A 25,379-nucleotide genomic window follows, 5' to 3' on the forward strand; every position below is an offset into this window, starting at 1 on the left:
TTCCACAGGATGACATGAAAAAGCCAAGCAATGCCTTCAAAGCAATGTCTGCGCATGTAGTGGGTACATTTTAACAGAGGAACCCCAAGTTTGGGGAACTTGGATCTCTTATGGGGCTTTCCCGGTGGTTCAGCAGTAAAGCATCTGCCTACAATGCAAGAGATGTGGGTTCAATCCATGGGTGAGGAGATCCCCTGGAGGAGGAAATGGCAACACACTTCAGTATTCTTGCCAGGAGAATTGCATGGACAGAGGAGCTTGGCAGGATATAGCCCATGGGGTTACAAATAGTCAGACACAACGATCTTTTATAATGAATAGCAAGCCTGCCTGAACTTTGTCCCAAAGAGAGACAATATTTTTTTTTTATTTTTTAAATTTAAAAAAAATTGTGTTGAAGTATAGTTAATTTACAATATTGTGTTATTTTCAAGTGGACAGCAAAGTGATTCAATTATTTTTTTTCAAACTGGTCCATTGTACTTTATTGCAAGATATTGAACATAATTCCCTGTGTCATACAAAATATCCTTGTTGCTCACCTATTTTATGTATGGTGATTTGTATCTGTTAATCCCATACTCTTAATTTTCCCTCCCTCCCTCTCCCCTTTGGTAACCATAAGTTGTTTTCTGTGTCTATGAGCCTGTTTCTGTGTATGTGGATTTATTTGTATATTTTCAGATCCCACATATAAGTGATATCATTTGTCTGTCTGGCTTACTTCAACTAAGTAGGATATTCTCTGGGACCATCCATGTTGCTGCAAAAGGCAATATTGCATTCTTTTTAAAGCCTGAGTGATATTCCACTATATGTATATATACATCACATCTTAAGCCAATCATCTGTTAATGGACACTTTGGTTATTTCTGTATCTTGGCTATTGTAAATAGTGCTGCTGTGAATGCTGGGGTGCCCATATCTTTGCAAATTAGAGTTTTCCTTTTTTTCCCAGATGTATACCCAGTAGTGGAATCGCTGGGCTGAATTGAGGTAGCTCTATTTTAAGCTTTTTTAAAAAGGAAACTCCATTCTGTTTTTCATAGTGGCTACCTTTATTTACCAACAACATACAAATGTTCCCTTTAGGGAGACACTATCTTGATCATACTGGACAGTAAACAAATTTGCCTCATGCTCTGGAGGGAGACGCCATCTCTGTCTTCAAGGCTGTTTGCTATAGAGACATCCTTGAAAAGATAGCTGGAATAAAGGGAAGTAGAGCTCTGATCCCAAGATACGCAGAGATGCCAGAGAATGTTTTAGACTTGTCCCCTAACAGGACAAGCCTCTGATAATGATCAGCTAATGGGGTGATTAATTTCCCTTCACTTATATCTCTTTCTCCCATTGTATTACTCTTTCTCCCATCGCACCTATAATACACAGGTGACTTTTCCCATTGACCCAAAAGGTCAAACCTTCTATCACTGATGTTCTTTTGACCACTGTGTATCTGAAGTTGTCTCCTAAAGGGAAGTTCAAATGATCCTTCTCTGATCACTTCCTCAAGCTACTTTGTTTCGTCTTACTTCAAACTCTCAGGTCCTTGTTAGCTTTAAATATGGTAAGACTTGATCAGTTTTATTTACTTAGACTCAAATCCTGAACTTATAATTAAGAGATGTATAAGGAATGTTCAAAACATTTCTTAAGATTTTTTTCAAGTTTGAGAGAAATAAAATTGCATATAGAACTTGGCAGAAAAGAGTTGTAAAACAGAGCAATACACCCTGATGGAAGATTTTATGATGTAGTTGGAGAGAGTAATCTTCACAGCTGGAATGTCTTTCTAAGTCACTGGTCTGGACACTTTACAATCTCACCGGAATGGAGGTTCTCACTCTGTCAGCTTCAGATGATGGTGAGTTACAGCAACAGCCCAGACCAGTGCTCTAAAGGAAGGTAGATCCTCAGCCTCCTTTGAGGCTAGAGGGCTAAAGTGGAGGCTGAATCCAGAATTGGTCAACAGCAAATGCACAATCTTCCGTCAGGATAATGCAAGACTACATGTTTATTTGATGACCACACAAAAGCTGTCACAGCTTGGCTGGGGAGTTCTGATTCCTCTGCCATTGCCCCTTCAGGTTTCCCTTTGTTTCTGTCTTTACAAATTTTTCTTGATGGAAAAAATTTCAATTCCCTGGAAGACTAAAAGGTACCTGGAATAGTTCTTTGGTCAAAAAGAAAAAGTTATGGGAAGATGGAATTATGAAGTTGCTTGAAGATGGCAGAAAGTAGTGGAACAAAATAGTGAACTTGTTTAATAAAGTTCCTAGTGAAAATGAAAAATTTGTCTTTCATTTTTACTTAAAAACTGAAGAAACCTTTTGGCCAACCCCATATGTTGAATCATGTCACTCGCTTGCTTAGTACCCCGTAGAACTCGGACAAAATTTCCTCTTGTAGCCGTCCAGAGCCTCATCTCACACCCCGTCCTTCATGCTGCCCCTGCTCTGTACTTCCCACAGGGACTTGTCCTTGCCAAACTGTTTCCTGTTCTGTTGCCTTTGATCTCTGTTCCCCCTCCTGGAAGGCTCTTTGGCTCCACTCTGCCTGGTGGCATCTGAGATGCCATGCACATTATGCAACGTCTGCTGAGGCTGTGCACCCAGGCAGCCCTCTTTCATTATCACCCAGTTCAGAACGGGCTGTCGGCTTCTCAGTCACAGAGCACCACACTCTTCCCTCATAGCATGTATCATAATTTGTATTCTATACATATCTCGGTTTTCACTGTTTCTCTGTCTGGAGAAGGGGGTAAGTTCCATGAAGGTAGAAATCATATTTGACATGATAACCACTGTCTCTGTGGGCTTAATACAGTGCTTGATATAGCAGGTACTCAATAAATTCCTGTCGAAGGGATGGCTGAATGAATGAAAGCCGACAGGGTAAGGGGGACAGGGTCTTACAGTCTGGGTGATGAAGAATTCAGGGGCAGCACGACTCCGATACCAAGGGAACTAGAAGCATGAGGATGTGACATGCCGGGTCCTTCTCTGAGAGTCCTATCTGTCAAAGCTCTTAGAATGCGTACTGATCATTCTCTAAATGGGGATAAGTACTAACATACCATTATGACGCTGAATGTGAACTCAACCTGCACAACACTAGGCCTTGTCGCTTGCGATGATCACCAGATACAAATGAAGAGACATGGGTATATCCCCGTTCTTTGTATTTTAGCTGAGACAGTTATTTATCCAATATCTCTTGGGCCTGAAAACAAAACCATTAATTACAAAGACCAACCTTTTAGGATACAGAGCAGGGTTGATATACCATCCTGGAAACTGTGTGTGTCTGTGTAGATTTCTGATTACTAAACCTCTGGAAATATCTTGAGAACTAACTCATGCCTACAGAATGGGCACACGCTTCTGGCGTCATCAGGACTCAGCCACCACCAGTGCGTGGCGGCTGTTTTCCACGTCAACATGACTCTCTCCCAGAGCTCTGTTCTGTAACTTACTGTTATTAAACCTAAAACTTCATCCACCCCATGGCTCACATCCCCACAAATTAGAGTCACTCTCTGTGGTAGTCATTAGTTCTAGTCACAAAGTAGTTTTAGTTCTCCAAGATCATGGTAGGATTACATAACCTCATCCCTTTAAATTTAGATGTCATCAGGTGACTTGCTTTGGTCAATGAAAAATTCAGCAAGTGTACACCAAAAATTGAACATTGGCTTTATCATGGAAACACAGAGACAGCTTCTTTCAACCTGGATCCCTAAGTGAAGATGACATGAAACAGAGGTAATGTCAACCTGTAATGTAGGAATTAAACACAAAGATAAAGTTATTAAGAATTTCAAGATGACAGCAGCAGATCATTCAGCCATGCAGAATCTGCCTTTTCTCCTCCTCTTACACCTCCATTCTGTACCCTGATATCTCTGTCCCGTCAAGCTGCTGTGTTCTGCCTTTACTATTTATTTATCTTTTTGGTGTGCTCCATACCCAGAAGGCTGCCCTCTCTTTTTGGCCCCTGCATTGCAGGAACATTCTGGCCCTTTCCTTGCGGATGACTGCTGTGCTGAGTGCTTCCCTCAGGGCTTGCTGACAGTCTTGGCTGGAGGGCCCCCACCTCTTGCTTGCCCTTACTGGCCAACACTGCTTTCACCAACAGGATGTCAGCTTTGTGACCTGACACCCACTCTCTAAGGCTACATTGTAGCTGTCTCTGATCAGGGAGAGAGAGCTATTCCATACGCTCTTGTGGATTTAAAAAAGCAGGTATTACTTTCTCACTAAATGCCTAGAGAAACCAAATCCCAGAAAAAAAACAGAACCCTCTCTATAGTCTCTTTCTACTTCCTTAAAAACATTTTTTTAAAATTTTGATTTCTTTTTTTCTACTTCCTTTTTAAACTTCCTTTCCTGTTTCTTTGTATCTACAGTCAATGGACATCATAACTCAATGGACATTAAAGTTTCTGCTGAAAAAATGGGTAGCATTTGATAATTTATCATTTAAAATTTTAATTACATTTTATAATGATGTGCATGATATAAAGTTCAGTGGGTGTGAAAAGGTAAACACAGAATGTTAAGTCTCCCTCTCCGGCTCACACTGCCCCTACTTCTTCTCTGTGAAGTTCTGGTATAACCTTCTGGAGATCTTCTATGTGCTTATAAATATACATGTATTTTCACTCCCTCCCCATCCCCGCACTCTTACATTGTTCTGCAGCTTTTTTTGTACTCTGAACATGTTCTGTAAATAATCCAAAATCTTTGCAACTTTTTATAGCTCTTTATAGTATTCCCTTATTTAGGCAAATCATAATTTGCATTAATAACATGATGTATACTTTCATACATATTCAAATATATTAGTGAATACTTTCCTAGAAGTCAAAGGGTATGTTCATTTTTAATTTGATATAATGTCAAATTGCTGTCTGAAGTAATTTACAAGAGTGCCTGTCCCCATACGTCTTTGTTAGTATCGTTTCTAAAATCTTTCAAAGTTGTCAATTGATTTGATCTGAAAAGTGTATCATCATTGTAACTCTAATTTGCATTTTTTTAATTATAAGTGATCTCAACTATGTTTCCATATATTTAGAGCATTTATGTTTTCTTTTCTATGAACTCTTCATATTCTTTCCCATTTTTCAAATAAGATAATGCACTTCTTACTGATTTTTAAAGAAGTTTGTGTATGGCAAGTTTGACTTGAGGAATTAAAATTTTTTTAATGTAGCTAAATTCATCTTTCTTTTAAGGCATCTGGGTTTTGTGTGATGCTTAGAAAAGGTTTAACTGGAGGTTACTGCAAAATTTTTCCCACAATATTTTCTAATAATTTTTAAACATATAAATGTTTGTTTTATCTGGAATTAATTTTGTTGTAAGCACTAAGCTAAGAATCCAAATTAATTTTTCTTCACTGATCATCACCCTGATGTTCCAACACCATTTATATATTAGTTAATCCATCCTTTCCTCACCAACTTGAAAAACCACCTTTAACTTATTAGTCTGTGGATCTGTTTCTGGATCTATCTCTGGTCTGTCTAATCATGATTTAAACTCTATAACTTCTATTATTATGTCAAAGAGGTTACAACAGTATTTTAGGCTAGTGTTAGGGGCGTTGCTGATTTACAGCAAAGCTAACTAGGCCATATGGAGACAATTCTTAATCGTGGCCTAAATCATTCACCATCTAGCTCTTTGCCAGCTACAACAAGAGAGGGTCTGACACTTAAGGAGCAATGGGTTAGGGATGTCTAGACACCACATCCTGCTCTCCGTTAAGCTCCCAACCTCCCTGTGAGGTAGGGTGCTCCTTGAGTTATTTTGGTCACAAGAAATAGAGATTCTCTGGAGCTGATTCACATAATAAGGGGGTCATTCGTTTCCCATATAAATAAGGGGAACACGAATCCCAGCCACCTCAGCAGGAAAAGCCCACAGCAAGATCTCCCAGGAAGATCTCGAGCTTTTTTCTTTGTAAAGTGCACATCATTTATGTAGTTTAAAAACATAAGCATACACAACTCACCTTCCAAGGTTGAATGCATGCGTATTTAATGACCTATAGCAAACGTACTAGAGTGATGGCCTACGACAAAAGCTGGGGAGAAGAAAGGTGCAAGTACCAAGATGGAAGGGTTTAAAAAGTGAAAATGAAAAGAAATAAACTGCAAGTAATGGGACTTTTCATGAGCTGATGTGAGTATGCTATGCATTGAAGAATTGTGAATCATTTGAGATTTTTTTAAAAATTAAAAGTCATAAATCTGTTCTCTATATCTGCATCTCCATTGCTGCTCTGCACATAAATTCATCAGTATCATCCTTCTAGATTCCACGTATATGAGTTAATATATGATATCTCTTTTTCTCTTTCTGACTTACTTCACCCTGTATAATAGGCTCTAGGTTCATCCACCCCATTAGAACTGACTGAAATGCATTCCTTTTTATGGTTGAGTAGTATTCCATTGTATATACATACCACAGCTTCTTTATCCATTCATCTGTTGATGGACATCTAGGTTGCTTCCAAGTCTTGCTGCAATGAACACTGGGGTAAGGATGGGGGAGAAGGAGAGGGTGAGATAAATGGAGAGAGTAGCATGGACTCATATACACTAACATATGTAAATAGAGAGCCAGTGGGAATTTGCTGTATGACTCAGGGAACTCAAACCCAGGCTCCTTATAACCCAGGTAGGGGAAAGAGCAGAAGGTAGGAGGGAGATTCAAGAGGGAGGGGACATATGTACACCTATGATTAATCCATGCTGATGTATGACAGAAATCAAACCACCATTGTAAACCAATCAGCAATTAAAAATAAATAAATATTAAAACAACAACACATTAAAAGTCAAAATGTGAAACTCCAGGCAGTTCACTGGAGCCCTTAAGACAGGTCTCCATTTTGGGGGGCAGGTTATACAGGGGCTGATTAGAACTCAAAGAGGCACTGGTGAGCTTTTCTCATAGGAAGAATAGAAAGAACAGGGCAGCCAGGTCTCATGGACACTTAGCTCCTTGTGACTCAAAGTAAGGGCCATGAACCAGCATGGCTATCACCTGGGAGCTTGTTAGAAATGCAGAATCTCAGGTCTCACGCCAGACCTGCTTAATAGAGTCTGCCTTTTAACAAGACACACAGGTAATGGGAGGAAATCATTAAAATTTGAGAACCTCTGCTCTAGGATATAGTTTGGGAAGAGGAATGTTGCTTAGGATCCAGTACAACTCAACTTACTGAGCCATTTCCTTGTCCATCTGTGGCGGTCCTCATAGCTTTTACTGCAGAAGGGAAACAAGTTTGAGAGGGTTCAGGATGTAGCCTCAGAGAAAGTGATCAGAATACAAAGAAGATAGAGGTCACTGGATTTGGTAAGGACTGGAAACTATGAGGTCTGGAAGCTATGAGGCCCGGGTGTTTGGTAGTTGTCCTTAGGACCGTTGAAGTCTCCCAGAATTCTGCAGGACGTGGAGAAGATAAGAAGACTAGGAGCCCAAAAGGGAAGGATGTCAATAAAATGAAAGACTGGGGGTGACCCAGCAGGAGGCCATGAGTCTTAATGGTGTGGGACTTTTACTCAAAGACAGAGCCATCGCCAGCCATGGGAATTTCAGTGTCACTTACCCACCCTCAGGTCTGAAGTGTGTGGGAAGAGACGCCTCTAGAAGACAGCTAGGATTCAGGTAAGGTCCAGCAGTAAAGGACGCATTCTGTTGGGAAGTTGAGGATGCAGGAGAATTTCCTGGTACAAAATGGGGCTCCACAAGGCACACTGTAGATACTGAGATATGAAAAGAGGGGTAGAAAATTAGGTGGAGGACAGCAAACTTGGGAGTAATCCATGGAAAAGGTGTAGGAGGAAACGGCTGGAGGGAAGCCAATATTTGGGGAACAGTATCAGTCAGGATAAAGCAGGTTACACTCCCTAACCCCAACATTACAGGTTGACATTACCTCTGTTTCATGTCATCTTCACTTAGGGATCCAGGTTGACAGAAGCTGTCTTTATGTTTCTATGATACAGCCAAAGTTCAATATTTGGTGTACACTTGCTGAATTTTTCATTGACCAAAGCAAGTTTGGAAAACTCAGCAGTGGCCACAGGACTGGAAAAGGTCAGTTTTCATTCCAATCCCAAAGAAAGGCAATGCCAAAGAATGCTCAAACTACCGCACAGTTGCTCTCATCTCACATGCTAGTAAAGTAATGCTCAAAATTCTCCAAGTCGGGCTTCAGCAATACGTGAACTGAGAACTTCCTGATGTTCAAGCTGGTTTTAGAAAAGGCAGAGGAACTAGAGATCAAATTGCCAACATCCGCTGGATCATGGAAAAGCAAGAGAGTTCCAGAAAAATATCTATTTCTGCTTTATTGACTATGTCAAAGCCTTTGACTATGTGGATCACAATCAACTGTGGAAAATTCTTCAAGAGATGGGAATACCAGACCCCCGTACCTGCCTCTTGAGAAATCTGTATGCAAGTCAGGAAGCAACAGTTAGAACTGGACATGGAACAACAGACTGGTTTCAAATAGGAAAAGGAGTACGTCAAGGCTATATATTGTCACCCTGCTTATTTAACTTATACGCAGAGTACATCATGAGAAACGCTGGGCTGGAAGAAACACAAGCTGGAATCAAGATTGCCAGGAGAAATATCAATCACCTCAGCTATGCAGATGACATCACCCTTATGGCAGAAAGTGAAGAGGAACTAAAAGCCTCTTGATGAAAGTGAAAGAGGAGAGTGAAAAAGTTGGCTTAAAGCTCAACATTCAGAAAACAAAGATCATGGCATCCAGTGCCATCACTTCATGGGAAATAGATGGGGAAACAGTTGAAACAGTGTCAGACTTTATTTTTTTGGGCTCCAAAATCACTGCAGATGGTGACTGCAGCCATGAAATTAAAAGACGCTTACTCCTTGGAAGAAAAGTTATGATCAACCTAGATAGCATATTCAAAAGCAGATGCATTACTTTGCCGACTAAGGTCTGTCTAGTCAAGGCTATGGTTTTCCCAGTGGTCATGTATGGATGTGAGAGAAGGACTGTGAAGAAGGCTGAGCGCCGAAGAATTGATGCTTTTGAACTGTGATGTTGGAGAAGACTCTTGAGAGTTCCTTGGACTGCAAGGAGATTCAACCAGTCCATTCTGAAGATCAACCCTGGGATTTCTTTGGAAGGAATGATGCTAAAGCTGAAACTCCAGTACTTTGGCCACCTCATGCGAAGAGTTGACTCATTGCAAAAGACTCTGATGCTGGGAGGGATTGGGGGTAGGAGGAGAAGGGGATGACAGAGGATGAGATGGCTGGATGGCATCACTGACTTGATGGACGCGAGTCTGAGTGAACTCCGGGAGTTGGTGATGGACAGGGAGGCCTGGCGTGCTGGGATTCAGGGGGTCCAAAGAGTTGGACACGACTGAGGGACTGAACTGAACTGAACTGAAAGCAAGTCACCTGATCACATCTAAATTTAAAGGGATGAGGTTATGCAATCCTACCATGATCTTGGAGAACTAAAACTATTTTGTGACTAGAATTAATGACTACCACAGAGAGTGACTCTAATTTGTGGGGATGTGAGCCATGGGGTGGATGAAGTTTTAGGTTTAATAAAAGGAAGTTACAGAACAGAGCTCTGGGAGAGAGTCATGATGACGTGGAAAACAGCCGCCATGCACTGGTGGTGGCTGAGTCCTGATGACGCCAGAAGCATGTGCCCATTCTGTAGGCATGAGTTAGTTCTCAAGATATTTCCAGAGGTTTAGTAATCAGAAATCTACACAGACACACACAGTTTCCAGGATGGTATATCAACCCTGCTCTGTGTCCTAAAAGGTTGGTCTTTGTAATTAATGGTTTTGTTTTCAGGCCCAAGAGATACTGGATAAATAACTGTCTCAGCTAAAAAACAAAGAACAGTGATGTATTGTTCTGGATGTTTTAGCTGATACTTTAATCTCGACTCCCTGAACTCCCATGTCTCCTTGAGACACCAACCAGTGTGGCGAGTGGGAGCAGCCAGCCACACGTTTTCTCTAATAGCTAAAATCCTATCAAGTGATATCACACTGTCTTCTCTCATATGATTTAGAGAAGCAAAGTTTTAATGTTCTTGGATTGACCAATGTGCAAGGGTCCTGTGGCTATTTTGAGTGCCAGCCTACTAGTTCCGCAAAAATATAAATATTAAATCACAAATGTTAGCCTTTCTGGCTTCTGGGACTACAGATCTATATAATCTGTTGTGATTAGGCCATCAGTTTATAAATTTCCTGTTTGGATTACTTTGAAGGAAGCAGATGCTGGATCCCAAGACCTTTGAAGCAGTCATATAGGGGACATTGTTGGCTGCCTATCACATCCATTCTTTTCCCTAAGAAACCTGATATTGTTTGGGATCCACCAAATGACTAGGGGAAGGTAACCCTGTCATCAGCTCCAGGGATGGGCCCTGATTGATCTAAGCCCAGTGTCTCAGTCTTGGTACTCTTGACATATTGGATTGGATAATTCTTTGTTGTGGGGACTTTTGTGTGATTACAGGATGTTGGGCAGCATCTTTGCTAGTAGTATTTCCAATCCTAGCTGAAACAACCCAAAATGTCTTCAGATATTGTCAAATGTCTGCTAGGAGGCAAAATCACCCCCATAGTAGAGAACCACTGATGTAAATCAGCCGTGATAATCTTACTCTTCTTTCAAGATAACTGAGTTTAGAATGAGTATATGGCAATTTGACTAATGAAATTAAGGGAAAAGAAGGCTACTGGGGAGTTTCAGGATATGTTTTATTCCCTTATAAGAAAGAGACCCAGGAGGAGACAAGTCCTTTCTCTTTCTCTGGATTTTGTAGTTTGTGGATGGAATCTGGATATGTTGTAGCAGGAAGACGAAGCAAACTCAGAGAGAAAGGCAAAACCAAGAGATTCTCCCGGAAGTGGGGCAAGAGCCCTGACGCACCCAGCCTGGAGCCCAGCCCACCACCAGGCAGATTTTTATTAGAAACAAGTATTTTTATTGTTAGAGCCAGAGTGTTTTGTTCCTTGCACCTGAAATCATCTGAACTGAAGTCATCAGGGGAGAGTGGCACAGAGAGAGGCAGGGCCCTTCCTCATTCCTGCTGGGACAGTTGCCTTCATAATTAAAAGGGATAGATTTCCCATAATGGAAACCCACTCCAGTACTCTTGCCTGGGAAATCCCATGGACAGAGGAGCCTGGTGGGCTACAGTCCATGGGGTGGCAAAGAATCAGACATGACTTAGTGACTAAACCACCACCACATTTCCCGTCATTGAAGCGATTAGGACGTTAGGAAGTTTACTTGGATTTTTGGCAAGTTTATAAATAAACTGAGCTCCTGCTGTCTAGAGGACAGGGATAAGGCAGCTACAAAGATAAGGACTAGATGATGCTGGATCAGGAACAGATATAAAGATCAGAGAAGTGCAAATGGGTCAAGCTGTGCTTAGTGAGTGGAGGAGTCAGATTTCAATGCCAAGACTGATGCAGGCTCAGCTGATTCTGCAGCACTGAAGCCAAAACACCCAGGTTTGCTTATACCATGCTTTTTTTTTTTTTTGGTTGCACATTGGAATCACTCATGGAACTTTAAAAAATGTTGATGCCTGGGTTCCCTCCCCCGTCCCCGCAAGCTTCTTATATAATTGGACTGCTGTGTGGGCTGAGCATCATTTTTTTTAAAACCTGAAACTTCACAGTTGGTGGATTCAGGTGTCTAACCCCAAGTGATTTCCGTTCTATTGTGCTGCCTTTACACTCATAGGTACGTTTCTTATTTCTATCTTTGTGTGTGTGTGAATAGATAATTCTTGCACCTGGTGCAAAGGACTACACAAACACACACAAAGACTATACAATACAGTTTCTCTCCCATGCCTGTCTCCCAGTTATCCAGGTCCTCTACCTAGAGGAAAGTTTATGACTGTACTACACAGGTATATGTTTATATTTGGTTCTTTTTTATACACTAATGATAATTTTGTACGTATACTGCTCTATATCTTGAGTTTTTGACTTAACTGTATCTCATAGATCATTTGATATTAATACCTAACCTCTTTGTTTTTTATTATGTGATGACTAAGTAATTCCATTGTACGGATGTGCTTTAATTTACCTAGTGAAAGTGAAAGTGAAGTTGCTCAGTCGTGTCCGACTCCTTGTGACCCCATGGACTGTAGCCTACCAGGCTCCTCAGTCCATGGAATTTTCCAGGCAAGAGTCCTGGAGTGGGTTGCCATTTCCTTCTCCATTAATTTACCTAACCAGTCCACTTTTCCAGTAGTCATGTATGGATGTGAGAGTTGGACTGTGAAGAAAGCTGAGCACCGAAGAATTGATGCTTTTGAACTGTGGTGTTGGAGAAGACTCTTGAGAGTCCCTTGGACTGCAAGGAGATCCAACCAGTCCATTCTGAAGGAGATCAGCCCTGGGATTTCTTTGGAAGGAATGATGCTAAAGCTGAAACTCCAGTACTTTGGCCACCTCATGTGAAGAGTTGACTCATTGGAAAAGACTTTGATGCTGGGAGGGATTGGGGGCAGGAGGAGAAGGGGACGGCAGAGGATGAGATGGCTGGATGGCATCACTGACTTGATGGACGTGAGTCTGAGTGAATTCCAGGAGTTGGTGATGGACAGGGAGGCCTGGCGTGCTGCGATTCATGGGGTCGCAAAGAGTGGACACGACTGAGCGACTGAATTGAGCTGAACTGAGCCAGTCCACAACTGATAGGGCTCAGGTTGGTCCCGGCCTTACTATGACAAATTATGCCCGAATGTACAAACTTACATGCATATGTAGTTATGTCTGTAAGAAAAATGGGATCTCAAGATCAGTGGGTAGGAGTGCTTGTAATTGAGGGACTGTGTTAAACTGACCTCATGGAGGCTGTGTTCCCATGTCAGCAAATGTGCTGCAAGAAAGAGCACCTCCTAGACTTCCCCGCTAGTCCAGTAGTTAAGATTCTGTGCTTCCAATGCAGGGGGTTTGGGTTTGATCCCTGGTCGGGGAACCACAATCCCTCATGCTGCGGTCCACGCCGCTCCCCTCCCCCCAAAAAAGAAAGAGTACCTCTGTCCCTGTGGTAAGGGGTGTTCTCATTATTTGATTTCTACTGAACTGATGGGTGAAAAAATGGTACAACAATATATTTAAAATTTGCATGTCACTACTCTGAGTGATGTTAATCATCTTTTCAAACGCCAAATAGTCATTTGTTCCTTTCCCATGAACTTGTTTGCATCCTTTACCTAAGCGTTCTTGATTTCATTTTCTTGTTAATTTGAAGAAGCTCTTTACACAGTCACCAGTCTTTCCAAGAGCAGTCCAAGGCTGAGAATCACTGTCTTAAGAGTTTTTCCTGTCTCCATCCCTCACATTCAATCACTGATCATGTCCTGTTTGGGCTACTTCATGCTTTTCTCACTAATTTCACATCTTTGTCTTCTGTCATAAGCCTAGTAGTGGCATTCAGCATCTTTCCCCAGGACTCTGGTCTTACTTCCCACCAATCTGTCCTCCACATTGCTTCCAGCCTTAGCGCTATGCTTTTGAGTGCTGACGGGATTCTATTCCTTCCTTCTTGTCTGAGCCTTCCTTGCCTACCTGCCCAGCTTCCCTCCTGCCAATCCCCACTGAAATCTGTTCTCTAGACCAGAGCATTGCATGCCATTCAGAACAAACCAATCCTTTCCATGACTCCAAGACTTGGCACTTGCTGTTTCTGACATGTGAAATTTTCTTTTATCACTGAGTTCTTATCAGATAGAAAACTTGATATTATGAGTGATGTGCTTAGGTAACTGGTATTCAAGATCCACCACGAATTCTGAAGTCTTCGCATATTGTGTCTCATGATCTCCACTTTGCAGATGAGAAAGGCAGAGCTCAGAAAGGCTTGAGACCACACAGTGCTCCCATGTCAGTTTCAGCATGCTGCCGTGCTCTTCTCAGGCAAACTGGGGGATAAAACCCCGTGGCCTTCAGGATGAGGGGATCAGACACAATAGCCCTCACATTTAGAATGGCACTGCAGGAGGGCTTTCTGGCAATACTTCATAGTGGTCTTTTCCCCATTTACTGTTGACATTGACTATATCTGTGGACCTTGGACGAGGGGTATCTCCTCACGGCTGCCCCTCCTGACCTTGAACGTGGAGCTCCTTTCTGCCGCTGCCCCTGACCTCGGATGTGTGGTAGCTCCTCTAGGCCGCTCCTGTGCTGTCGCAGCCCAGCACTCTTGGTCGCTGCCCCTGACCTTGGGAGAGGGGTAGCCCGTCTCGGCCATGCTTCTGCGTGGTTCGTTGCAGCTGGTGCACCAGCAAATTTGGAAAACTCAGCAGTGGCCACAGGACTGGAAAAAGTCAATTTTCATTCCAATCCCAAAGAAAGGCAATGCCAAAGAATGCTTAAACTACCACACAATTGCACTCATCTCACAGGCTAGTAATGCTCAAAATTCTCCAAGCCAGGCTTCAGCAATATGTGAACTGTAAAATTCCAGATGTTCAAGCTGGTTTTAGAAAAGGCAGAGGAACCAGAGATCAAATTGCCAACATCCACTGGATCATCAAAAAAACAACAGAGTTCCAGAGAAACATCTATTTCTGCTTTATTGACTATGCCAAAGCCTTTGACTGTGTGGATCACAATACACTGTGGAAAATTCTGAAAGAGATGGGAATACCAGACCACCTGACCTGCCTCTTGAGAAACCTGTATGCAGGTCAGGAAGCAACAGTTAGAACTGGACATGGAACAACAGACTGGTTCCAAATAGGAAAAGGAGTACGTTAAAGCTATATACTGTCATCCTGCTTAACTTCTATGCAGAGTACATCATGAGAAACGCTGGGCTGGAAGAAGCACAAGCTGGAATCAACATTGCCGGGAGAAATATCAATAACCTCAGATATTCAGATGACACCACCCTTATGGCAGAAAGTGAAGAGGAACTAAAAAGCCTCTTAATGAAAGTGAAAGAGGAGAGTGAAAAAGTTGGCTTAAAGCTCAACATTCAGAAAACGAAGATCATGGCATCTGGTCCCATCACTTCCTGGGAAATAGATGGGGAAACAGTGGAAACAATGTCAGAGTTTACTTTTCTGGGGCTCCAAAATCACTGCAGATGGTGATTGCAGCCATGAAATTAAAAGATGCTTACTCTTTGGAAGAAAAGTTATGACCAACCTAGACAGCATATTAAAAAGTAGAGACATTACTTCGCCAACAAAGGTCCGTCTAGTCAAAGCTATGGTTTTTCCAGTGGTCATGTATGGATGTGAGAGTTGGACTGTGAAGAAAGCTGAGCGCCGAAGAATTGATGCTTTTGAACTGTGGTGTTGGAGATGACTCTTGAGAGTCCCTTGGATTGCAAGGAGATCCAACCAGTCCATCCTAAAGGAGATCAGTCTTGAGTGTTCATTGGAAGGACTGATGCTAAAGCTGAAGCTCCAATACTTTGGCCACCTCATGGGTTTATGTCTGGGCTCTCTATTCTATTCCATTGATCTATGTTCTATTTCTGTGCCAGCACCATACTATTTTGAGGACTGCTGTAGCTTGTGGTACAGTTTGAAATCAGGGAGTGTGATACCTCCAGTTTTGTTCTTTCTCAGGATCACTTTGGTTACTTAAGGTCTTTTGCGTTTCCATAGTTTTAGAATTTTAGAAACTTTTAGAATTTTTCATTCTATTTCTGTGAAAAATGCCATTGGTATTTGATAGGGATTGCATTGAATCTGTAGATTGTTTTAAACTTTGCAATGCTCCACATTTAGTGACTATTGGGTGTGGTGAATGTGTTGCCAAGCTTTGGGCCTGCCCAGCCCCTTTGAACACCCTTCTTAATTTAGGACTTCTCCAAGTTGTGACTCCTGACACTGTGGGCCCGTTTCCCCAGCTTCCCTTGAATCTAGGGCATTAATATGTGGCTCAGGTTCTGGCAATCACTTGTAAGATGTCAGTTCAGAGGCAAATACCATAAAGAAAGGGGTGTCATGCAAAATTCCTTCTAGCAAGGATGCTGACAGATAGATGTCTAATCATCAAAGGTGGCTGCGCCATATACCAGCTGTAAAACCCTATGGTTAACATCAGGTGTTGGGCAAAGAGGCCTGAGCCCGGTAGCCACAGTAATAGCATATTCACCAGCAGAGTTTGATGGTATAATTTGTACATTATACTTAGCTGGCTAGCCTCTGAATTTGATTCTCTGGTCCTCCTGAAGATCCTGAAAGGGACTACAGATTCTTCAATAAACTCTTTTTCTGCTTAAGTTAGCTTGATGGTGTTCAGTTTGCAACTGTGACAGATAAAATTAGATTATTGTGAACCCTGTGGCTTCAATTTTTAAATTGTAACTGCTTTTAAATGACTCTTTTCCCCAATCTCTCAAATTCATACATTACAATTGAACTATGAAACATAAGAAATTTATGCATATCATTAGGGCCCAACATTAAAGACAACACAATGTAAGTAGTCCTAAACATTTATATTCAGGGCAGGCCGGCTCTCAGTCTTAAAATTCTCTAAGTAATCCCATCACTCACAATGAGTTGCAAACTTGATAAATCCCAACTAGTAAAAGGAATATTTGGCAAATAGAGTAGCCTCTTGCCAAAGTGGCCTCTTCCCAGGGCAGCTCCCTGAAGCCTAATGGTCAGGCTCAGGTCAGGCTCAGTTCAGCCCTGTGTGAGGCAAGAGGCAGCCTTGTGTAAAAGCTGGCATTGAATCTTTCAGACATGCCTTGGCTGACTTTGGCCTATTGCTCTGTCTCTTCCTCCTCCAAAACTCCATCACATACAAACACACACGTTTTGCTCTTGAAAGTGAAAGTGAAGGTCACTCAGTCATGTCTGACTCTTGGCTATCCCATGGACCATACAGTCCATTAAATTCTCCAAGCCAGAATACTGGAGTGGGTAGCCTCTCCCTTCTCCAGGGTAATCTTCCCGACCCAGGGATTGAATCCAGGTCTCCCGCATTGCAGGCAGATTCTTTACCAGCTGAGCCACAAGGGAAGCCCAAGAATACTGGAGTAGGTAGCCTATCCCTTCTTCAGAGGATCTTCCCAACCCAGGAATCAAATCGGGGTCTCCTGCACTGCAGGCGGATTCTTTACCAACTGAGCTCTGAGGGAAGCCCATTTTGCTCTTAGTGATAGACTTTTCCATTCTGTAATAATGTTTTTATATCTTTGAACAGTTAATCCCTCAGGGCTAAGAAGTCTTTTGTATTTCTCTCAGCACTGAACAGACTGTCCTGAACAAAGCAAGGGTTTGTTTAAAATGTATTTGCTGATTTATTTCTCTTTGGGTTATGGAATGTAAATTACATGGATGTGTCATGACTCCTCAACATTTGTGTGTTTGTGTGCGGGGGTGGGATCTGAGGATCAATCAATAATAAATTCCAGGTGTAGAGTCTGGAGCCAGAAAAGTCGAAGATTTAAGTCCTGGCCTGGAGTGAGCAATACTCTTTATTTTGTCATGTATGTGGGGGGCTTGTACCAATACCCACTCCAACCACCTCCCAGGATTGGGAGCTTTGTGAGATAACAGGCACTTGAAGTACCTTGTTATCTGGTCCACATGAAATGGGACCAAAGAGGGGTGTGGGGAAGAGGCTCTACAATTACTGTGTGGAGAAAGAATCATAGATGACATGACCTACTGGGCAGACGGTGACTGCAGCCATGAAATTAAAGACGCTTGCTCCTTGGAAGAAAAGCTATGACCAACCTAGACAGCATATTAAAAGCAGAGATATTACTTTGCCAACAAAGGTCTGTCTAGTCAAAGTAATGGTTTTCCCAGTAGTCACGTATGGATGTGACAGTTGAACTATAAAGAAAGCTGAGTACGGAAGAACTGATGCTTTTGAACTGTGGTGTTGGAGAAGACTCTTGAGAGTCTCTTGGACTGCAAGGAGATCCAACCAGTCCATCTTTAAGGAAATCAGCCCTAATATTCACTGGAAGGACTGATGCTGAAGCTGAAACTGCAATAATTTGGCCATCTGATGGGAAGAACTGGAAAAGACCCTGATGCTGGGAAAGACTGAAGGGGACGACAGAGGATGAGTTGGTTGGATGGCATCACCGACTCGATGGACATGAGTTTGAGCAAGCTCCAGGAGTTGGTGATGGACAGGGAGGCCTGGTGTGCTGCAGTCCATGGGGTTGCAAAGAGCTGGACACGACTGAGCAACTGAACTGACTGACTGACTGGCTGACTGGGTGTGGTCCCACCTGCCTGAGGCCAAAAGGTTTTGTAACACTGTACTACTGGACAGTATTTCTAGGCAGCAGGCATCCTCCTCTTCATCTCCCACTCCTCACCAAAGCCATCAATACTACCTCAGTCTTCAAAACACCTAACCTTATTGCCTGACTCCGTAACCTACCTTTACCTTGGTTCAGGTCCTCATGCTATCTTACAGCTTTCGTTCTGCCTCTGGTCTCTGACCTCCTTCCCCTGTATCCACATGGAGGGCAATTATTGCTCTAAAAAAGCAAATAAGGTCACATCACGTCTCTAAGAATCTCTGTTGGATGGCTAAACCTATTTATCTGTGGCATTTCTATATCTAAAGAGGGAAACCCAGTTATGAGACTATTGCAGTCTGGTGAGAGATGTTGGGTGTGTGAATTGTTATACAAAATGTGGACAATGGTTATCTCTAAATTTTTTGTATTCATTTGTCAAATATTTATTACATGCCTATCATGTGACAGGCACTGTTCTAGGCCCTGTGGACATGAGAAAACAACACAGGTACAGATCTTGCCTTCTTGTAGTTCACAGTACACAGAATGGTTTGTATTTTATAGGTCACTTTGGCCCCTGAGTGAAGAACTGACTTTAGGGCTTGGGTGGAGAGAGGCATGAATGGGAGCAGGGAGCAAGGCAGGAAAACGTTGATAGTGGCTCTGGCTGAGTTGTTGGTGGCTTGGCTATGGGTCGGATTGACTGCTCGCTGACAGATTGGCTGTAGATGAAGGTGAGTAGTTAGCAAGGAATCAAGGATGATTTAGGGCGGATGATGATGCAATATGCTGAGACAACTGGGAGAGGAAGAGATTTGAAAAGACAAGTTGAGTTCGGCTTTGGACATGTTAGATGAGAGATGCTAGTCACTTCACTGGGAGATGACAAATGGCAGTTGGAGAAATTCATCTGGAACTCCGGGAGAGGGCCTCACGGCAGATCTACATTAGTGAGTCATCAGCACATAAATGATATAATAGTCATGGGGCTGGCAGGGAACACCAGGGAGAGAGTGACACTAGACCACAGAAGAGGGTGAAGGACAGCCCTTGAATAGGCCAGCATTTACCAGTAGAGAAAGTGGGGGCTAAGGAACCTGGAGTGAGGTTCGAGGGAAACCAGAAAGGTAAAGCTTCCCTGGCTCAGCAGAGGAAGATGTGTCCAGATGAGGGATTTGGTCAGTTGTGCCCAACATCCCTGAGAGGGGCAGTAAGACAAGGGTATAAAAGAGATAGGACTGGATAACCAAGGACCTACTGTATGGCACAGTATTCCAAATACTCCATATTTTGGAATAACCTATTAAAGAATCTGAAAAATATACATATATATATAGAATTGAATATATACACAATAGTTTTATAGATATGTATGTATATCTATATACATATATATAGGGAGAAGGCAATGGCACCCTACTCCAGTACTCTTGCCTGGAAAAGCCCATGGACGGAGGAGCCTGGTAGGCTGCAGTCCATGGGGTCGCACAGAGTCAGACACGACTGAAGTGACTTAGCAGCAGCAGCAGCAGCACATACATGTACATATAGAGCCACTGTGCTGTACCCTGGAAACTAACACGGCACTGTAAATCTATTGTGCTGCTGTTGTTTAGTTGCTAAGTCATAGCCAACTCTTTGTGACTCCACGGACTGCAGCCCACCAGGCTCCACTGCCCATGGGATTTCCCAGGCAAGAATACCGGAGAGGGTTGCCATTTCCTTCTCCAGAGGATCTTCCTGACCCAGGGATTGAACCCATATCTCCTCCACTGGCAGGCAGACTCTTTACCACTGAGCCACCAGGGAAGCCCACAAATCAAATACATGTCAATAAAACATTTTAAATGATAAAAAAAAAAGAGATAGGAACAGAGGATTTGACAATATGTACGTCATTGTGGTGATGATGACCAAAACAGTTTTGGACCTGAGCCTGACTGGAGTATAGGGAGGGAAGGGTGAGAACGTGTAGTTAGTTGGCAAGAGTACATAGCTTCTGAGAAGTTTTGCTGAGAGGCTAGATCATCGATGTTTTTGCTTTTTCTGTATATTTGCATGCAGAAATTTGTATATTTGTATATGTTTGTATATTCTTATTTCCCAAGAATGAACATTTAATACTTCTGTTTTATTATTATTATAGATTGCAGATAGCACTCCCCTGTTTATCAGAGAAGGACAAACTCCTCAGCAGAACACTGCAAACCCTCATCTTTCCTCCTCTGTGATCTTTCCAACCTCAGGCTTGCTGTTCTCCACAATCACTGATCTCCCATAGGCTGTAGTCACTCTTGGTGGCTTCCAGCATGAATCAAAGTCTGGTGCCAGCATATGACCCAGCAGTCCCACTCCTGGGCACATACCCAGACAAAACTGTGGTTCGAAAAGATACATGCACCCCTATTTACAACAGCCCAAATATGGAAACAATTTAAACACCCATCTACAAATGAATGGATAAAGAAGACATGGTATGTGTATATAATGGATTACTCAGCCTTAAAAAGAATGAAATAATGCCATTTGCAGTAACATGGATAGACCTAGAGATTATCATACTAAGTGAAATAAGTCAGAAAGAGAAAGAGAGAGAGAAAAAGATCAATACCATCTAATATCACAAATACCATCTAATATCACTTATATGTGGAAGCTGAAATATGAGACAAATGAAACAGAAACAGACTCACAGATAAAAGAATAGACTTGTGGTTGCTAAGCAGGAGGGCAAGGGGAGGGAAGTATTGGGAGTTCAGGATTAGCAGATGCAGACTGTTATATATAGTATGGATAAACAATGAAGTCCAACTGTATAACACAGGGAACTGTATTCAATATCTTGTGATAAAGCATAATGGAAAAGAATAGGAAAAAGAATATACATGTATAACAGCATCACTTTGCCATACAGCAGAAATGTACACAACATGGTAAATCAAATATATTTCAATAAAATTTCTAGAAAAAGGAAAAAAAAGTTTGATGCTGGACATTAGCTGTGGCTCCTATTTGTCTCAGAATCCCTAAGCCACCCCACTCCACACATGGCCAGGGTCATTTGGTTACACACTTACCACCCACCCAGTTTCACTCACGCATCAGTCCCACAGTTGCAGACAAAAGTTCTTTTCTGCTTTCCACTTTCTGGCTCTTAGAATGGCAGGATGGGGTAACTAATTGGGAAAAGAATAGGGCCTCAAAGTCAGAGGACGTGGGTTCCTTCCTTTATCTGCCACTCACTAACTGTAAGAACTTGGGCAAGTTTCTTAAGGGCTCTGTATCCTCATCTGTAAAACAAGGTCAGTAAAACTCACATCCATTCAATTTTGTGAAGCTTGGCATAAAGTAAAGCAGTAGTTGTGGCGGCTAACTTTGCATCAGCGTTGCGCGGACGCCTGGAGCCACAATAGGTGAGAACTAAGATGCTTCAGAAATGTGACCGGGTAGCAGGGGCCCCTCACATGACCCCGAGATGCCAGACAGTGTCTTTCTCCCCGCCCAGGGCGTGTGCAGGTCCGCTGACCCGTCTTTCCAGTCACCCCACACCCCGGGTCTGTGATCATGCACCCCCCACCCATAGCTGAGCCTGACGCGGCGTTGGCTCATGCGCCTTTCCGCCGCAGCCTCTTGCCACGGACCACACGTCTCATCCTCGGCTCCTGGCCCCGCCCCCAGCCCCAGGCGCGCCCCTTCAGCTGGCCCACTCCGTGTCTGAGCGGCCGCGCCCGCGGGCCGTAAGCTCCGACTGGCTGCGCCGCGGCGGGGGGCGGCCCGTAGGCGCACACACCCTCCCCGCGCAGCCAATGGGCGTGCGCGCGTCACTGACCCGGCGGCCCGCGAGCCGGCAATCCCTCAATAAGCCACATTGTTGCACGAAACTCCAGCACAGGAGTCCCAGCCCGCCGCTAGCACCGCCGTGACACCTAGCCGAGAAGATCCGCGGGCGAACGCAGCCCACGTATGAGCCAGAGAGTTCCGGTCGCCCTAGTGAAGCCGGACTTCGATTCTTTCTCAAGTTGAGCCTTAGTGATCTTGTGGCTGAAGTTAGTACTTTGACACTGGGACATCCCAACACGTCGCCTGGAGTGATTCTTGGTCTTTCAGCAGTTGCGACTACCAAAACCTGTTTTTAGAGACCCGAAACCCTCCAGCCGGGCGCGCCATCGTGTGCTTTCTTTGTGTGCCTCCCGGACTCACCAATCCCGGCTGGGCCGCCAAGTCCAGGTACAAAGCGGTCCGATCGCCGCACTCTCCTACCCCGCACGCGCTCCGGCCTCGGTTTCCCAGCTCTGTTCCGTCGGGAGTTGGCAGGATGATTGCCTCACATCTGCTCGCCTACTTCTTTACGGAGCTCAACCACGACCAAGTGCAGAAGGTAAGCAAGGGGCGCCTGGCTCGCCTCTGAGAACCTTACTTTGTACGCGGCTCTCTCTCCGGGGTCCCGGCCGACTAGGAATCTCCTCTTAGACCGTGCGGGGACCCGCTTTCTCCCCATTCTGGGCCGCGGACGCGGAAAATACCAGGACGGCGGGGAAAAGCCCTGGGCTGGAGGAGCCACGTCCGCTAGGCACCGGCAGGCGTGTGCGCGCCTGCGAGGCTCCGGGGCTCGTGCACCGCGCGCCTCTGCCTCTCTGCTCTCCCGAGCGCACTCGCGCTCGCGCTTCCCCCCACCCCCCGCCCCTGGAGGGGCGGGCCACCCTGCACGTAGTCTGTGACTGCTGGTTCCACGTGGGAGGAACCCCCCGTTCGCAGCCTGTGTTCCGGCCGGAGCACGTGGGGAGAATCGTGGCGGGGTCGGGGGAGCAGACTCGGCTGCCTGGGCTCCTCCAGCGCTAAAAGACGGCATTTCGGGGACCTACGAGTCCCTCTAGCGTTCCTCACGGCCTCGTGGGAAAAGACCACACGGGAAGAAGCTGGGAAATGGGCAGAGGAACTTCGCCCGCCGCGCCCCTTTTCCGGAACTGAGGCGCCCGGAACCGAGGCTCCGCTAGGGCCGTCCACCCCCTCCTCCCCTCCTCCCTAGCGTTTGGCCCCGGACCGCCCCGCCTCGAGTATCCCACCCCCGGTCCTGCCTCCAAATGGGGGCCGGACTTTGGATATTACTTTTGATGTTCCCAAAAGTTTCTCCAAGAGGACCAACTCCACAACCCCCTCGTTCCTTTGCCGTCTTCCTGGGGATTTTTGTCTTGCTGGAAACGAGCCTTTTTCAGTTGTAGGCCTCGACCAGTCTGCCCACTTTCTCTCTCAGCAGTGCCCTCAGATCCGAGCTCTTTTTCGGGCCAGATCTTTTACGCCGGGGAGCCTCGCTCTCTGTGCCTCTGGGTATGGAGTGGGGGTGGGGCTAGCCAGGGCCCCAGGCGCTCTCTGGGGGAGAATTGAGTTTCTGAAATGCTCGAGATTGCGGGATTGGCTCCTGCCCTGGGCCTCAGCTAGGATTTGAGACGAAGGGGTGGGCGGGGGTGGAGGGTGTCCAGATCTGTGAGTCAATGACGGAACGTTGCTCAATTACATACTTGAAATTTCTGTCTTAGTGGGAACACATTTTGGGGAAAATGTTTTGACATTATCTTTCTGTGGGACGACCTGCTCATACTCTCTTTCTGGTTGATCCTGAGAGCGAAGGAGAGGATGGTGGGTTGCCGTCACAGTGTTTTCAGAGCCGTGGCAGATGAATTCCAATATAACACGAAGTTTCCCAGCCTCAAACTGGAATAGGGAGCAGACGGCATCTCGTTTAGTTGAGTACCTGTCTGTCAGAGGCAGGACCTTAGCTTTCGGCTTATTTGCCCAAGAAGTGAGTTAACCCTTGTGGAAGACTGTCATTTCTTGGCAAGTCCTAGAATTCAAAGCTTGCTGTTGTCGTGTCCGACTCTGCAACTTCAGGATGCCAGGCTCCTCTGTCCTTCACTGTCTCCCAGAGTTTGCTCAAATTCATGTCCATTAAGTTGGTGATGCTGGGGCTTCCCAGGGGGCTCAGTGGTAAAGAATATGCCTGCCACTGCGGGAGACGCAAAAGATGCGTGATTTCTCTAAATTTAGGTAATTCCACTAAATTACCTGAGTCGGGAAGACCCCCTGGAGGAGGAAATGGTAACCTGCTCCAGTATTCTTACCTGGAAAATTTCATGGACAGAGGAGCCTGGTTGTAACCTCATGGGCTACAGTCCATGGGGTAGCAGAGTTGGACACGACTGAACAACTAAGCATGCACGAATTGGTGATGCTATCTTACCGTCTCATTCTCTGCCACCGCTTTTGCCTTTAGACTTTCCCAGCATCAGGGTCTTGCTGATGAGTTGACTCTGCATCAGGTGGCCAAAGGTGTTGGAGCTTCAGGTTCAGCAGCCTGCCTTTTGATGAATATTCAAGGTTGATTTCCTTTAAGCTGGAGGGTTATTAATTCAGAGGCTGTCTTCTCATTTGGGTGAAGTATTGCCCCAGGACTTCTAAATTTACTCACTCCTTGTTCAGAGGATGGAACCTAGGTCCACAAATTTGCCCTCCCCCAAGCGAGAGGATGAAAGCTAGGACTGGAACCTTACTGGCCTGGAATGGGGAGTGGTCATCCCTTTAGTCCCAGGTTGTAAAGAGAATTACCCAGGTTATGTAGAAATGAGTTCTAATCTCTGTTTTGTGGTTTATTAACCACAGGACCCTGAGCAAGTCACTGTGGTTCTTTGGACCGCCAACCTTTTTTTTTTTTAATTTGTAAAACAAGAGTGATAAACGTCTAGTTTCTCCAGTTTAGGAAGTTGTGATGATTAAGCACAACAACGTAAAAAGTTCTTTATTGTGAGATTCTCTGCACTTGCAGCTACCTTTCAGCGAGTGAAGTGCCTCAGGGACGCTTGGGTGTATTTCCTCTAAATTACCAGTGGGGGCAGAATTGAGTCAGGCCTTAACTCAGCAGTTGCGGAAGCTGGAGTTTCAGTTCAGTTCAGTTCAGTTCAGTCTCTCAGTTGTGTCTGACTTCTTTGCGACCCCATGAATCGCAGCACGCCAGGCCTCCGTGTCCATCACCAACTCCCAGAGTTTACCCAAACTCATGTCCATCGAGTAGGTGA

General features: G+C 44.4%; 1 protein-coding gene and 1 long non-coding RNA gene across 3 annotated transcripts in view; one reads left to right on the plus strand and one right to left on the minus strand.

The window, feature by feature from the left end:
• Nucleotides 1–1,035: 1,035 nt before the first annotated feature.
• On the minus strand, nt 1,036–24,771 carry LOC121819072 (uncharacterized). The gene is made up of 4 exons (XR_009600175.1): nt 24,548–24,771; nt 7,631–7,787; nt 7,244–7,287; nt 1,036–6,550 (listed from the first exon to the last, which is right to left on the minus strand). It is a non-coding gene; the product is annotated as an uncharacterized LOC121819072 (long non-coding RNA).
• HK2 (hexokinase 2) overlaps nt 22,178–25,379 on the plus strand; it is a 68,041-nt gene continuing 64,839 nt past the window's right edge. For both annotated transcript variants that reach the window (XM_015094476.3, XM_060413925.1), the window contains exon 1: nt 22,178–22,690. In XM_015094476.3, coding sequence (XP_014949962.2) covers nt 22,628–22,690 — 63 coding nt within the window. In that variant the 5' untranslated portion in view covers nt 22,178–22,627. The remainder of the gene's footprint in view (nt 22,691–25,379) is intronic.

This window comes from Ovis aries, chromosome 3 (assembly GCF_016772045.2).
Source record: "Ovis aries strain OAR_USU_Benz2616 breed Rambouillet chromosome 3, ARS-UI_Ramb_v3.0, whole genome shotgun sequence".
NCBI lineage: Eukaryota > Metazoa > Chordata > Mammalia > Artiodactyla > Bovidae > Ovis > Ovis aries.